This window comes from Phallusia mammillata, chromosome 1 (genome assembly GCF_965637545.1).
Source record: "Phallusia mammillata chromosome 1, kaPhaMamm4.hap1.1, whole genome shotgun sequence".
Classification (NCBI taxonomy): Eukaryota; Metazoa; Chordata; class Ascidiacea; order Phlebobranchia; family Ascidiidae; genus Phallusia; species Phallusia mammillata.
The window spans coordinates 5,333,470-5,346,298 of NC_137252.1; the positions used below are offsets into that span (position 1 = coordinate 5,333,470).

Consider the following 12,829-nt stretch of genomic DNA (forward strand, 5'->3'; position numbering starts at 1 on the left):
AGTTGATTGGGTAACGACTTCATAAACAATACTCAAATCACTACAGAAACAGGAAGAACAAAATACTGAAAACTTATCTAATAGCGTTATAACTTATTAAGTTGGTTATGAGTTATTTGAATCTAAACTCTTTGGTTTACCGATCACGCGTAAGTATTATTGAAAATAACATATTGGGGCTCAAGTTTTTTGTTTTGCATCTGTCCAAAAACGAAACTGCTTAAACCAAACTGTTTTGGATTTTATTTTGTGAATAAGAAGCTTTCAAGCTCAGTGATGAACCATGATGGCTTTAACGATAGTGGTATTCTTGTACGGATTATAGGCTTCATTTCTTGGTTGTTTGATGTGCTCCGTTTGAAGACTAGGAGGGTGGACCTGGGCTTGATGTAGATTGCCACGTTTTTCTAATTCGCTGGTAACCTTTATTGATAGCTCGCCACAAAAGTGGGAATGGATTGGTGTAGATAATTGGATTGAGTGAACTGTTGATCGGAAGAAGGACGATTGCGGACACCGCGTAGGCTTCTGGGGGCAAGATAACCTTGGCCATGCTAAGGAAGGTCATGACGCAGATTGGAAACCAACATATCATGTCGGATGTAATAAGAAATGTGATCTTCCTGTACATGGCTTGTGCTTTTCGATGATCTTGTGATGACGTCCCCGAAACTTTGTTCGCTGTAGAACGTCTGTAGATCGTGACGTAGGCCGCTATGATGTAAAGCAGCGCTACAAAGTTGAACGTGATTACTAATGAGGTCATCCAATTTAAGTCGTTGTGCATTACGCTGATCCGATATAAACGCGGAATACAGACGCCGCTTTCTGAGTAGTAACCAAAATATCCTTTTACATCCAGACTCACATTAGGAAAATTCGATTTTAAGTAATTCTCAATGTTGTACCAGTTGCCAGGCAAGTTTACCGCATTCGCTGCATTGCTTAAGCCCGCCACACGAGGAGTGTATTGCTGAAGATCGGAGAGGTGAATGATGTCAGTTGGCACGAATGCACTTGCCGAAATCCAAGCCTTGTTTACCATAGAGTTGGCGAGGGCTGGCGCCAAGGGAATCAACGCTATTATTAAAGAAACCGTCCAAACTGCTGCTATCCATGCACCCAACACTCTCAACCTAATGTACTGGCTGTCGATGGGGCGCAGAACACCAAAGAGGCGATATGATGTGATGACTACTAGAGTAAGAACTGATGCTTGACTGGAAAGAACGGTCATCACTCCAACAGCTGCACAGGTGACACTAGTACGCCATGGCTTGTCCACCAAACAGTATTTGCCCTTGAACTCGACAGACTTGTAGGCTATCGTTAAGAGCACAATGCCCATGAGAAAATCGGCAGCAGAAAGGTTAAGAATTAGAAGATCATTGACCACAGCCACCTTTGAACGACGTTTCGTAGGATTTCGCCGCTTAAAGATCTTGGCAAGGGTTAAACCGGCAACTGAGATGTTTCCAATTATGGCAAAGTGCATCATGAACCAAATTAAAACCTGAAGAAACTGGGATTTGATCAAATCCTCGCGGGACGAGATTCCGCCTTCAAAAGTTACATTCTTTGGACATTCGTCGGAGAAATCTGAACAATCTTGTTTTCCGTCCAGAACTTGACTGGCGTTTACAAACAGCGGATCACCGTTTTCGCAATAGAAATGCGTCGATTCGTTGCAGTTCTTCTCATCTGATTGATCGACGCAGTCGGTTGGCATGTTGCCATCGCAACGTTTTGTCAATGCGATGTTTACCACTCGTTTCATACCTAGAAAAATATTTAAAAGTTTTTATTCATTAAATTTCAATAACTCGAAAGACGTTTTATCGCTATGAAATTGCTACCTTGAACTGCTGAAGTCAAATTTGGCAACAAGAAAAATGTTCCGTATATGGACTCGGGTCAAAGGTAATTGGTTTAGGAAATAGCCTTACCACCATTAAAGAGATTGCTGTAATTAGCTATTAGGGTTGTGAAAAGACGAAAAATAAATTGAAACATGCTGACAAATGTCTGAACTATTAATAAAATATTGTATGGCCTCATCTAACCCAGTGGATTCAAACCTTGCAGTGGTTGGCAACCGCCAGTCCTCGGCCCGGTAATGGTCCGCGAGGAGATCGTTACCGGTCCGTATAATTTTTCAGGTTAAAGGCTATAAAGCATTTTGCCTATGTATCCCGGGGATGATAAACTAATTTGAGCGTTTTTATTGCTAAATATTTGTAGTTCTTTTTAAGACCGGTCTGCGATAAAATTTCACTTTCAAAAACGGTCAGCAGTGCAAAAAAGGTTGCCGACCCCTGATTTAAAGTACCCTTCAAAATCCATAGCCATGTTCACCAATAAAATGTAGAATTCTATGCATTACACAGGGACAAAAAAGAATTGGATCACAAAGTGCAGTTACAAAAACTACACTTAACAACAACACTTACCAATTAACATTAACAACGTTGCCGTTTTTACTACTTAAAGTGTTGAAGTTTGTATGTTTTTTTGCTATTGTCGATTGGTGGCTGCCACTGTTTAGGTTCTTAAGTCTTGGCCCATGCAATGCACCCCCTTCGATCTCAGTTCAGAAACGGTAATCTAATACTAGGATAGAACGTACCCGTTGGCCAATTTGTCGTTCCAGCATCGCATTCGAACCTTCGGTCTCCGCAATCGAGCTCATCGGCGCCGTCATCACATTCTTTAACACCGTTGCAGATCGACTTTCCGAAGGCAAAGTTGATGACACCTTTGCACCGCCGAGCTTTCACCTTGAATGACCCCGACCTCCCGAAAAACTCAGAGGGAAAGTCATGCTACAAAGTTCGAATATCGCACAGTGTTACAAAGGCTGTGACCACAATATAGGAATTCGTTACAGCTCATGTACTCAATTTTTCTCTCGAGTTCATTACTTTGAAGATTTCCTCAATTAAAGTTATTACCTGTACCCTCATTTCGCTGACTTTTATTGCCCCCGAAATTATGTCAAATTAACCCACAGTTATGAACATATTTTTAGCCACTTTCGTTAAACAACAATCTGTATGAATCATCTCGTAGTTATTTATGATCCTCATTAGTTTTGCACTTTGGAGTATGATGATCGCGCAGTAGACTTGAACTGCTCATAAAAACACGAGCAAGTGCCCTTCAAGTTTGCTTGCAGAACAGCTTGGTTCAAAGCAGGGTTTTCACGTCGGTTTAAGTGAAACGGTTCAGTCACATTTGTGTCGTAATTTCACTTTAGTAGTGAATCTAATTTTTAGGGATATTTTTTATTCGTTTTGGGGCCCAATTTCGGTCTTTTGGGTTGCAACTCACTCTAGAAACAGAGGCTCAAATCAGGTTTATCAAAAAAACTGGTTACAAAGACAGCAAACAAATCAAAAATGGTTGCTAGTAAAATTTCGTTGAAAAGTTAGGACTAGGATCGTCAACCTACATTTCTCAGAGGAATGCGGTCACAAACAGAAGGTCGATGTTCACATCCAGCTTGAGGGCTGCATTCGTCCTCCATATTCAAACATTCCGTAATTCCATCGCAGCTGAAAAATGTGTTTTAACTGCACATGACAGTTTCTATGTCTCAAATAACGTTTGGTTTATAGATATGATGGGCTGTTTCGTCAAGACCTGTATTGATCGCTTGTAGAGTTACGGTCTCATCTACGGTCTTGATACTACAGATTCGCTGTAGGTTACATCTTTAAATAGTAGGGATCCCTTTAACAATGTGTCATTACTCAAATTGATTAATCAGTACCCTTCTATTTGTATATTACTAAGCGCAGGTGTAAATGGTTGTAGTGTGCGTCATATGGACAAAAACAACAGAAAACTGGGATTACCTCTTTGCTTTATCTGGCGCAAAATGTCCAGCAAACGAATCAATTCTTGACAGAGGAACAAAGGATTTGAGTAAAGGATGCAATGGTTCGCACTTAAAATCCAGTATCTTGGCGGTTTCTTGTACTGCAGTTGGTAACGTGCAAAGTTTCTCGTCTAAGTTTGACAAAGGACAATCCGATTTTCCATCGCAAACTTGACTAGAGTTTATGCACTTGTTGTCCATTGGACACCACACTTGTTTGCGTTTGCAGCGATTGCAAGCTTCGTTGTATGCGTAGCACACGTTACTGCAGAACTCACTAATAGCCTTAGATGCCCTTCCACCTAGGCACAGACATTCGTCCGAAAAGTTCGGGCAATCGAGAACCCCGTCGCACAACTGCCGACTCGCGATTACCGTTTTCCCGTCGAGGCACGTCGAGCACGTCGATGTGCCGTTAACAATGAAACACAAATCTGAATCGTCGTCGCAATTCGCGTAGTTGTCGCGCAGCATCCATTGCGGTATGACGCAATAACGCTTCGCGGTCACGTGATTTCGCGCGCATTTAAAACCCGTCAAACTGTTGATGTCATCGGTGTTGTTGATGCAATCTGTGAAGGTGTCGCATGAACGGGATCGATGGATACATTTTTCTGGTTGACTGGGACAACGGAACATCCTGGGTTCTCTGCAGCTCTCAATCTCGTCGCTACAGTCACCGCAGTGATCCATGCCGTCGCACAACAAGGGGTCGGGAATGCATCGCTTGCTGTTGTTGCAACGGAACTCTCCCTCCGTACAAGTGTCGTTCTTTGTCAACGGAACTTCGTCACTTCCGTCTTTGCAGTTTACCATTGTGTTGCCTCGCCACGAGCGAGGAATACAACGACCATTGTCGAGGCATTGGAACTCTTTACCTGGAATGCATTTAAGAGCTTGCTTTTCATCAGAAGCATTGGGGCAATCGTTATATCCATCTAATACTCGATATCTTGGCAAGCATCTCCCATTTGACTCGCATCGAAACTCAGTGTCATTGTGACAACTCACGAGAGTTCGTCCTTCGTCACTCCCGTCCTTGCAATCTCGATGTCCATCCATCACCCAGTCACGTGGTATGCATCTCGCCCTGTGATTGGTTGTCAGGCCGCAAGTGAACTCTGATCTCAAGCAGTTAGAAAGTCCTATTGTCTCGTCACTCTTATCAGGTATCAACATCGTGCCACAGTCTTCATTCCCGTCCAACACCATCCAACGTGGAATGCACTTCTTGCTTTTAACGCATTCGTATTCTGGAAATATAAATTGGACCTTTAAAGTTTAGAAGTCACACTTGAATAAATGCAACTTGTTTCGAATAAGTTAGACATCTCGCTTAAATTCTTTTAGTTTCTGTGTAACGATGTAAATTTGATGTTGACATAATGCCCTACTGCACATTAAAATACGTGAGCCTATGTATTCAAACATATTTCTGTTTGTGAATTAATCAAGTGGTTGACCTATAGGCAACAATAATTTGACAAATGGATGTCCACTCACAGTAACAGAGCTGTAAGCGGACCTCAAAGCAGGACCCGAAACCGAAAGGACAAAACAGAACCGAAAGTGTTATAAATCCCGAAACAGATCCGAAAGATATGTTTCTCAAATAAAAGTGCAAAACAACTGTGGCCAGGCCCGTTTCAAGCCCGTTTTGTTCAAACTGAAACTCCAACCTTTACAACTCTGCGCTGTAAGTATATTTAATAGTGACAACGAGAAATGAAGCTACACACATCATGATATAAACTCTAAATACGTATACTATGCATAATTTTAGATGAGTCCAAATATTAACAATTTGCATACACATTACTTAATTATTTTGCAACCATTTTGCGTCACTGTGTATGTTAAACAGCGCTTTTAGTTTACGAACGTCACGTTTTGCAGTTTCCCGACCTCTCCCAGTTTCGCTGGAACATTAAACGTGTTTCGAAACACGCCCCAAGAGTCTTTGCTTTGGAAAATTTTTCATGTCATGTATAGAACATGAGTTGCAAAACAAACCACGTGGACGGATGATGTAGGTTAAAAATACTTTGCTCAAATTCTGAGCTGATTCCCACAGCTTAATTGTGCTTCAAACAGTGCCGAAATTTCGCAAATTGGACAACGTTTCTAGAATGTTCTCTAGTCGTTCTCTAACATGCTAAAAAGAGCAAAAAAATGTAAAATTGTGTAGCAGATTTTCTTATTTTGAAAAACTCTTTTCAACAATAAATGTCAATTAGATATTTGATAAAAAACAACAACTCTTTTGTGCGCTTCTCAAGATATTGCCCAGTAAAAAGAGCAGTAAATCTTTTAGTAAGTAAGATGGTTCCGTCCTGACGAAAACAGGGATATTGTATTTTAAGTAAGTACTATAACATTTTGACAATCCTTAAATCATTAAAACTAAAACGTTTTTGCAAAGATACTTGCCCGTCTACTTGTGTTTCGAGCAAATTGTGCACATGCGTGTATTAAAATCGGCTGGAAAGAAAAAAAAAACATCTTATCAAACCAAGTAAATTAAGCTTACCATTGAACCGACAAGGAAGCGTGATTGTGTCGTGGAGCACACAGCCAAGTATTGTATTCATGTCTTGCCTCAACACACAACGCTTTGTCACTCGACATCGAACTTCATCATCAGAGCACGCGAGCGGTTCTGAGGCACAGTTTACCGTAAATGAAGGACTTAAGGACTTTACCGTAAATGACGGACTTAAGTTTAAGGAAAAAAATATGATGCTTCACTTTAGAAGTTTTGGTAGCTGGTTTGTAATTTTACGTGAACAGCACAGAGCATAATGCTCTGAAATAAATCCAGCTGTATATATGGAAGGTCAATTAATGTGTAGGATACACATCGAATAAATACTTTCACTGTGTAAGTCATTTAGGTACCACTAAGTTGGAGCAAGGCCGTATAAAGTTTTCTTGCTTTTGGAAAAGAGGGTTAGGTCAAAAATAAAACCACTCACCATGACCTAGTGACCTATTCTCTCCCTTTAAAGTCAGTTAATTTCGGAAGCAATATTTTCCCCCAAAACCTAATAATTTCCTGTTTTGCTATGTTGCTTGAATAATTTTGATCACATTAAAGCAAGGAACATCCTGGCTTTTAAGAATCAAAAGATTGGGTCTTTGCTAATTTCAAAATTATTTCTTTTTAAACGGTTAATATTTCAACTAATTGGCTCACCAATTTTTTCGTCACTTCCATCTGTACAATCTGAGATCGATTGTCTTACTCTTTCTCTTTTTATGCATTGTTTGAGCGTTTTGCATTTAAAGAAGCCATCTTCTGCTCTACAACCATCGGAAGCAAGTAACCTCCACGACTTGCTCTCAACAGCTGAAATAAAATCATATACGGCTAGTGTTACAAACTTGGGTCACAGATAGGATTTTAGCATTGGTCAGGGGCCAATTGTTTTAAGTTTATTTCGCTTTTATATTTATGAAGGAGCACATAGCGATACAATTGCACTAAAATAAACATTAAGTCGGAAATAGCTGCGCAACGTTGAAACGTTATGGAGCGCAAAACGTGAAGGGCAGCTGGGCACAATTTGTAGATCATGCCTAAACGCGCTGCAGCTACACTGTATACGTCATGGAGAAAAAAATAGTTTGTCTTTTCTGTAACATGCATATACCTGTTGGTGCGGATAATGTCACCAAAACCAGTAAAAAAACAGAAACATATTCCATTTTCAAGTTACTTAATCTGACCAAAAAGATATCAGATTAGTTGCCTAAATCAACTGCACGTTAAAAAAAAACATAAGCTCAATACCAGCCTTTAGAAATAACACAAATCACCTCCTAAATAAAAACAAAGTAAAGACTAAATAAGCAGTACAATATACTGCTACCGACAAAATCTTTGCATTTGTTTTGATGGTTAAAACTCAAACAACGAAAGGCAGATAAGCTATAGGACAATCTGAAACAACACAACATTTCGATAAATAGTTAGTCACTTTAAAATAAAAGTTAAAAACAGCCTAAACCTTGACATACCAAACTAAATGCAGCAAAGAGTAGACCGGCGCAAAAGGCCTGTTTAGTAATAGATTGTCAAAGTTGTAAAATAATTTACTGTATTACCCCCGCCTAAGGTGGTCTCATCTTTCTATGAATACCTATTACACTTTACTGAATATACTATTTCTTGTCTATTATGGTTGTCACCAACAAACAAGCTAAATATTACACTGTTTGGCCTTTTCTTCAAACTTTATTTTAGAGTTTCAATTTATAGTTTTAATTTATCTGTGGCGTGTCTACAGTCAAGTCACGACCAGCTGACGTTAAATTGGAACATCTTGTTGCAATTTCAGGCTGCTATTTTACTCATTGCACGACACTGGACGAAAACAATACGGAAACTGACTAACGTCGATGTTTTGTTACGCTTGTATTTGTTTGTGTTTTACAAAATCTTGATGGTTTGCAGTGATATAGGCGTAGAGCGCATAGTATTAGTAGGTATGTAGGCACAATAAGGTTTTTCAAAGTTTAGGGTTCTAAATGGGGTTTTTCGCCTAAAATCAGTCGTCCAATCTCTTGAGTACATGCATGTTTATTTACATATTTCGTACAAAACAAAAACAACAATAAAAGACACAAGAAATTTTAAAGAGATGCAAAGCGATTTAATAAAACTTGTCTTAAATGCACTGGCTTTCAATGATTACCCAAACTTGGCTAGTATGTGTCATAGAAGTTTACCGAAACCAAAAAATTCCGAGAGCCATGTTTGGTTGCTTGAGACACGTTTGAAAAGTCGTTGCTCGAAACCAAACAGAAAACAAAACTGATATAACTTTCCAGACTTAGACCAAACAAAACATTGCAAATTACATGAATGACTAAAATACATTTGGAACGTAAGAAGGAAAAAGTGAGACGAAAGGAATGACTATTAACTAATGTTCAGAAATGGTACGTGTACCTCCTTAAAAGCTCGAAACACCAAAGCAGAGAGGCACGAGGGTGTCAAGTTTAGTTGTTGTGTAGAAATATTTTATAAAAAAGGCATCTATGCTTTGAACTATTTATCGAGCAACTTTTTTCTTCGGAATGTATCAAAAATGGTGTTTTTTTGATTTGTTATGAATTTCCTCCCATTGCCATAGTTTGATTTACTCGTGTTGTTCATTGTTGATACGGGGTACAAAGAACTTTCGCGTAAGCTTATAAGATTACGAGCGCTAAGCATGTCAAAGACCACTCTACTGGAGGAATATTTCTGAAACAAAGCGAGCATGGAATTGCCTAAAAAACACGAGCATAAAACATCACTGAAGAATATCAGTTTAAATTTTTACAATTGCTGTTGCATGACATGGAAAACATGCATGGGAGTTTATAGTTGGAACGTAGAACTACAGACCAAAGTGCATTTAATCACAACAATTCACATAATTGCGGTTTGTGAGACAAAATCATATTTTGGTGTCTTAGTTAATTTTTAACTGTATTTACTTTAAAGAAAAGACACGTCAAGTTTCGATGTACATGTAAAAGTTATCAGCTGGGTGCAAACGACAATCATACAATATATCCAATTTATATCATAAACAACAAAATCACACAAAAGCAATTATTGTTCCTCTGACAGTGAGTGATTTGTATTTCACACAAATATCTGTCATGTCGTCATCACACGCGTAATCACGTCTTTGTCAAACCGATTTGCTCAGAAATTTAGATTGCAAAAATGATGTTTTTGAAACTCACAGCAGAGCTATAATAGATCATGATCATTAAATGGGCTTTTAAATGTTCTCGCTTAAAGTGTCAAGAGGTATAGGATCTGGGGCTCTCTCTGGTCCGTACCAGTAGAGCTGGTATCGCTCAGAATAATTTGTGCCACTTCCGCAGAACGCGCGTCTCACATCTGGACTCACGATGACGTAGATAATGAAGACAAAGATTCCTTGTAAACCGATCAACGTCATTGTGACGTACATATCAGCAAATGTGACGTCAAAGTTGTGAATTCCTGATAAAAAACAACAACTTTGTCAAACAATTTAATTAAACCAAACTGGTGCAAGAAACAGGCAGAATAGCAAGAAACTATTCTTCTATCATTAGTAGTACGAATAATATCATACAAGTACAACTATGGCACACAAACCTGGTATGAAGTACTTGATCCACGGCACCAGCAGAGCAATGCACGTCATCACGTATTCCACCAACATCCGGAAGACGTGATCGATATCCACGTCATCAGTTGTCATGACGTCATAGACGTTTGCCTGTCGAGCTGCATCCAATGACATTTGCTTTGCACTGGAGGCAAAGGCGAAGATGAGAATCGCCAGCAAGAAACAAGCGATGAAGATGATTGCTATGGGAACGGTTACTCCGGCAACTAGGGCAAAGGAATTGTGATTGATCCAGCAACGCTCGTAACCGTACTCGCTCATCGAGATGTAATCGACCTGTGGAAGCGCGACGCCAATTGTGATGCCAGCAATAATGAGGGGAATTCCCAAACATATAGCGAGCTGAATTTGAAGGAGGTGACCCGGGTTTTGACGTTTGAATCGAAGAGATCGAGGGAACAAGTTGGCGAGGATCGTCGCTCCATCGGCGAAAGCAAGAAGTCCTGACACAAAAAGCCACAAAAATATTTCATACTGTTGTTCTGCAGACTTGTGTTGTAGACTATACCAGAAGCGACAAACATGTTGAGACAAGCTATAAGGGAGGCAATTCATACCCCACGAATCATCCACAAACTAATATTTACAACTCACCAGTTGTCATCATAAAGTAATGACAGATAAATGTGACCGCTTCACACTGCGGTTTCCCCTTGATTGCCAGTCCCTCGAACAAGAGAACGAAGTGAAGAAGGAAAAGAGAACAGACCACACTTATTTGCACTGCGATTCGGTCACACTCCACATTATCGCTGAATTTGAGAAGCGCCATCGATGTGACGAATAGTAGAATGAGACCTACTACCAATCCGCCATAGAAGATTGCCTGCAAAGTGTGGCAGCTGGTTACAATATGTTTAGATGTATAGCTTCTTGCCAGGTATTTCTGCCCATTTTATTGGCAATGGGTTTTGTATTCTGAAAAATGGGTTTTGTATTATGTAAGTGGAGCATGTAAAGGAACTGTAAAGTGGAGCTAAGGCCATGTCCGTTTGGGGACACCATGAAAAACTGATGACCTTTGCTACGATAAACGCCGATCAATCAACAGCCTGTATAACAATCTGTGCACTAAGGAAACATTCACAGACTAAATCATGAGTAATTAATTTACATTGCACATGCAGCAATAAGGTAAATGTACCAAAACAACTTACATTAATTCCATCAGGCCTGACTTGTGCAGTGATTTGTGGAGCCACAGTGAAGAAACCAGGTTGATCACACGAACACGACACCACTCCGTTAACTGACTTTCCCATGCAACCATCGCGTGTGAAACGGCCGCCTGTAAAATTCAGACGCAGACAGATGAACTGAAGCGACGAGATCTTGTACCACGATCTGTAAACGTCGAAAAGCTTCTCTGGTGCTTCTTCCACCAATGTCATGTCAGCTGCAATGCAAAGCAAAAATGTCGGTGTACTAGCAAATACCATACATTGACCAAGTTTAGTTACGCGAAACTTGCCGTTCATATATGTTTTTTTGTTTTCTAGGATGTGGTTTGCATATCCTTTTTTCAAACATATTATTATATTTATTTAAACACTTTAAATGCACATATGCAAAATCGTGAAAATGTTAAAGCTGAGATGTTTCGTTTATGCTTGTGATTTGTGTTTGCGTTTAGACTGATAAATATGAAGTCAGGTTTTTACTGGGAATGTTCTCTTACATAGCAGGTACCCAACACTGACTGGCTGTGACAAATACTTCCGTTCTGGGCGTCCTGATATTTTGTAACATGACTCCACATGACGTTAACGACCACAGCAGTTAATTGTGCTACGAAGCTAATCGATGATCTTCACGTGATTTGTAGCAAAAACTTTAAAACTTACCTGTCATGTTTACGGCAAACGTCAGGTTCACACTGATTTGTGATCCATTAAGGGTGTCATACGCTTGAATGTCAAGGTATGGGGCCACGGTGCTGGGATGAATCGATGTGTGGTTTGCAATTTGCCAGAAAGAGCTGGTTGTGTCGCGAAAAAGGTAAAACGGACGCATTTCGCTAAGCTCCAATATGAGCTGCGTGAAAACGAATACGATAATTGAAGTAGATCTCTTTTTCCGACCCTCGCTTCTGCCGAATTCCAGTAGCTGAGTTGATCCATCAGCTTCAGAGGTGAAGATGTGATTGACGTCGGGGATTTGTCCAAAGTCAACATTGGCGATTTCAGGAACCGACAGTTTGGTTGTGTCGCTGCTTGCAAACTGTAGGGCTAGTTGGGAGGTGATGTTTCTAAATCTATTGACTCTTTCCATCACTTCGGATTTAGATTGGGTGAAGTTGTGTTGGACAAACTCGCTTTGCAGTAGTTCCTCTGCAACATTCGTTGGTCAACTTTTAAACATCAATGATAATCGATTTTGTGTAGTAACTTATATACTGTACATTTAATATGTAAACTTTAAAATTAGTTTTGCCAACACTTGCATAAGGAACTATAACCTTCACCAGATTCTCAAATTCTCAAAAAAGCTTGTGCTTTACAAAACGAGTAAACCCTAATCAGAAATACCTGCACCACGAATGTTGTCTTCTGGGTTATTGACGGTTGAACTGTTTAAAGGAGCCACTGCAAAAAGGGATTGATTTAGATGCTATAGTTGGAATTTTGAGAAAAGTTTTCAGCGTTTACTCTTATTTAACTAATTGAAAAAACAATTTGGTATTCAACTGAATGATTTTCAGCAAATGCACGTTATGGTCTTGCTAATACATGATTTTTGCCTGGAGGCGTGGATAAATGCAACAAAACGT

The 12,829-nt window shown here is 39.7% G+C and overlaps 2 protein-coding genes across 2 annotated transcripts; both read right to left on the minus strand.

Annotated features, from left to right (window-relative positions):
- Window positions 1-245: 245 nt before the first annotated feature.
- LOC145204578 (G-protein coupled receptor GRL101-like) lies at window positions 246-1,768 on the minus strand. The gene has a single exon (XM_080077174.1). The coding sequence runs from the start codon at window positions 1,727-1,729 to the stop codon at window positions 365-367; it is 1,365 nt and encodes a 454-aa protein (XP_079933300.1). The 5' UTR covers window positions 1,730-1,768; the 3' UTR covers window positions 246-364.
- A 7,024-nt stretch (window positions 1,769-8,792) lies between these two features.
- Window positions 8,793-12,402, minus strand: LOC145204569 (adhesion G protein-coupled receptor E3-like). The gene is made up of 5 exons (XM_080077166.1): window positions 11,904-12,402; window positions 11,217-11,455; window positions 10,654-10,885; window positions 10,026-10,502; window positions 8,793-9,887 (listed from the first exon to the last, which is right to left on the minus strand). The coding sequence occupies exons 1-5, from the start codon at window positions 12,328-12,330 to the stop codon at window positions 9,661-9,663; spliced, it is 1,602 nt and encodes a 533-aa protein (XP_079933292.1). The 5' UTR covers window positions 12,331-12,402; the 3' UTR covers window positions 8,793-9,660.
- Window positions 12,403-12,829: the final 427 nt, after the last annotated feature.

Excerpts from the sequence above, each read along its gene's own strand:
- LOC145204578 (XM_080077174.1), bottom strand. The coding sequence starts at position 1,729 with ATGCCAACCGACTGCGTCGATCAATCAGATGAGAAGAACTGCAACGAA.
- LOC145204569 (XM_080077166.1), bottom strand. The coding sequence starts at position 12,330 with ATGGAAAGAGTCAATAGATTTAGAAACATCACCTCCCAACTAGCCCTA. Across the intron at positions 11,456-11,903 it reads GTTTGCCGTAAACATGACAG|CTGACATGACATTGGTGGAA; the intron begins GTAAGTTTTAAA and ends TTTGCATTGCAG. Across the intron at positions 9,888-10,025 it reads GATCAAGTACTTCATACCAG|GAATTCACAACTTTGACGTC; the intron begins GTTTGTGTGCCA and ends GTTTTTTATCAG.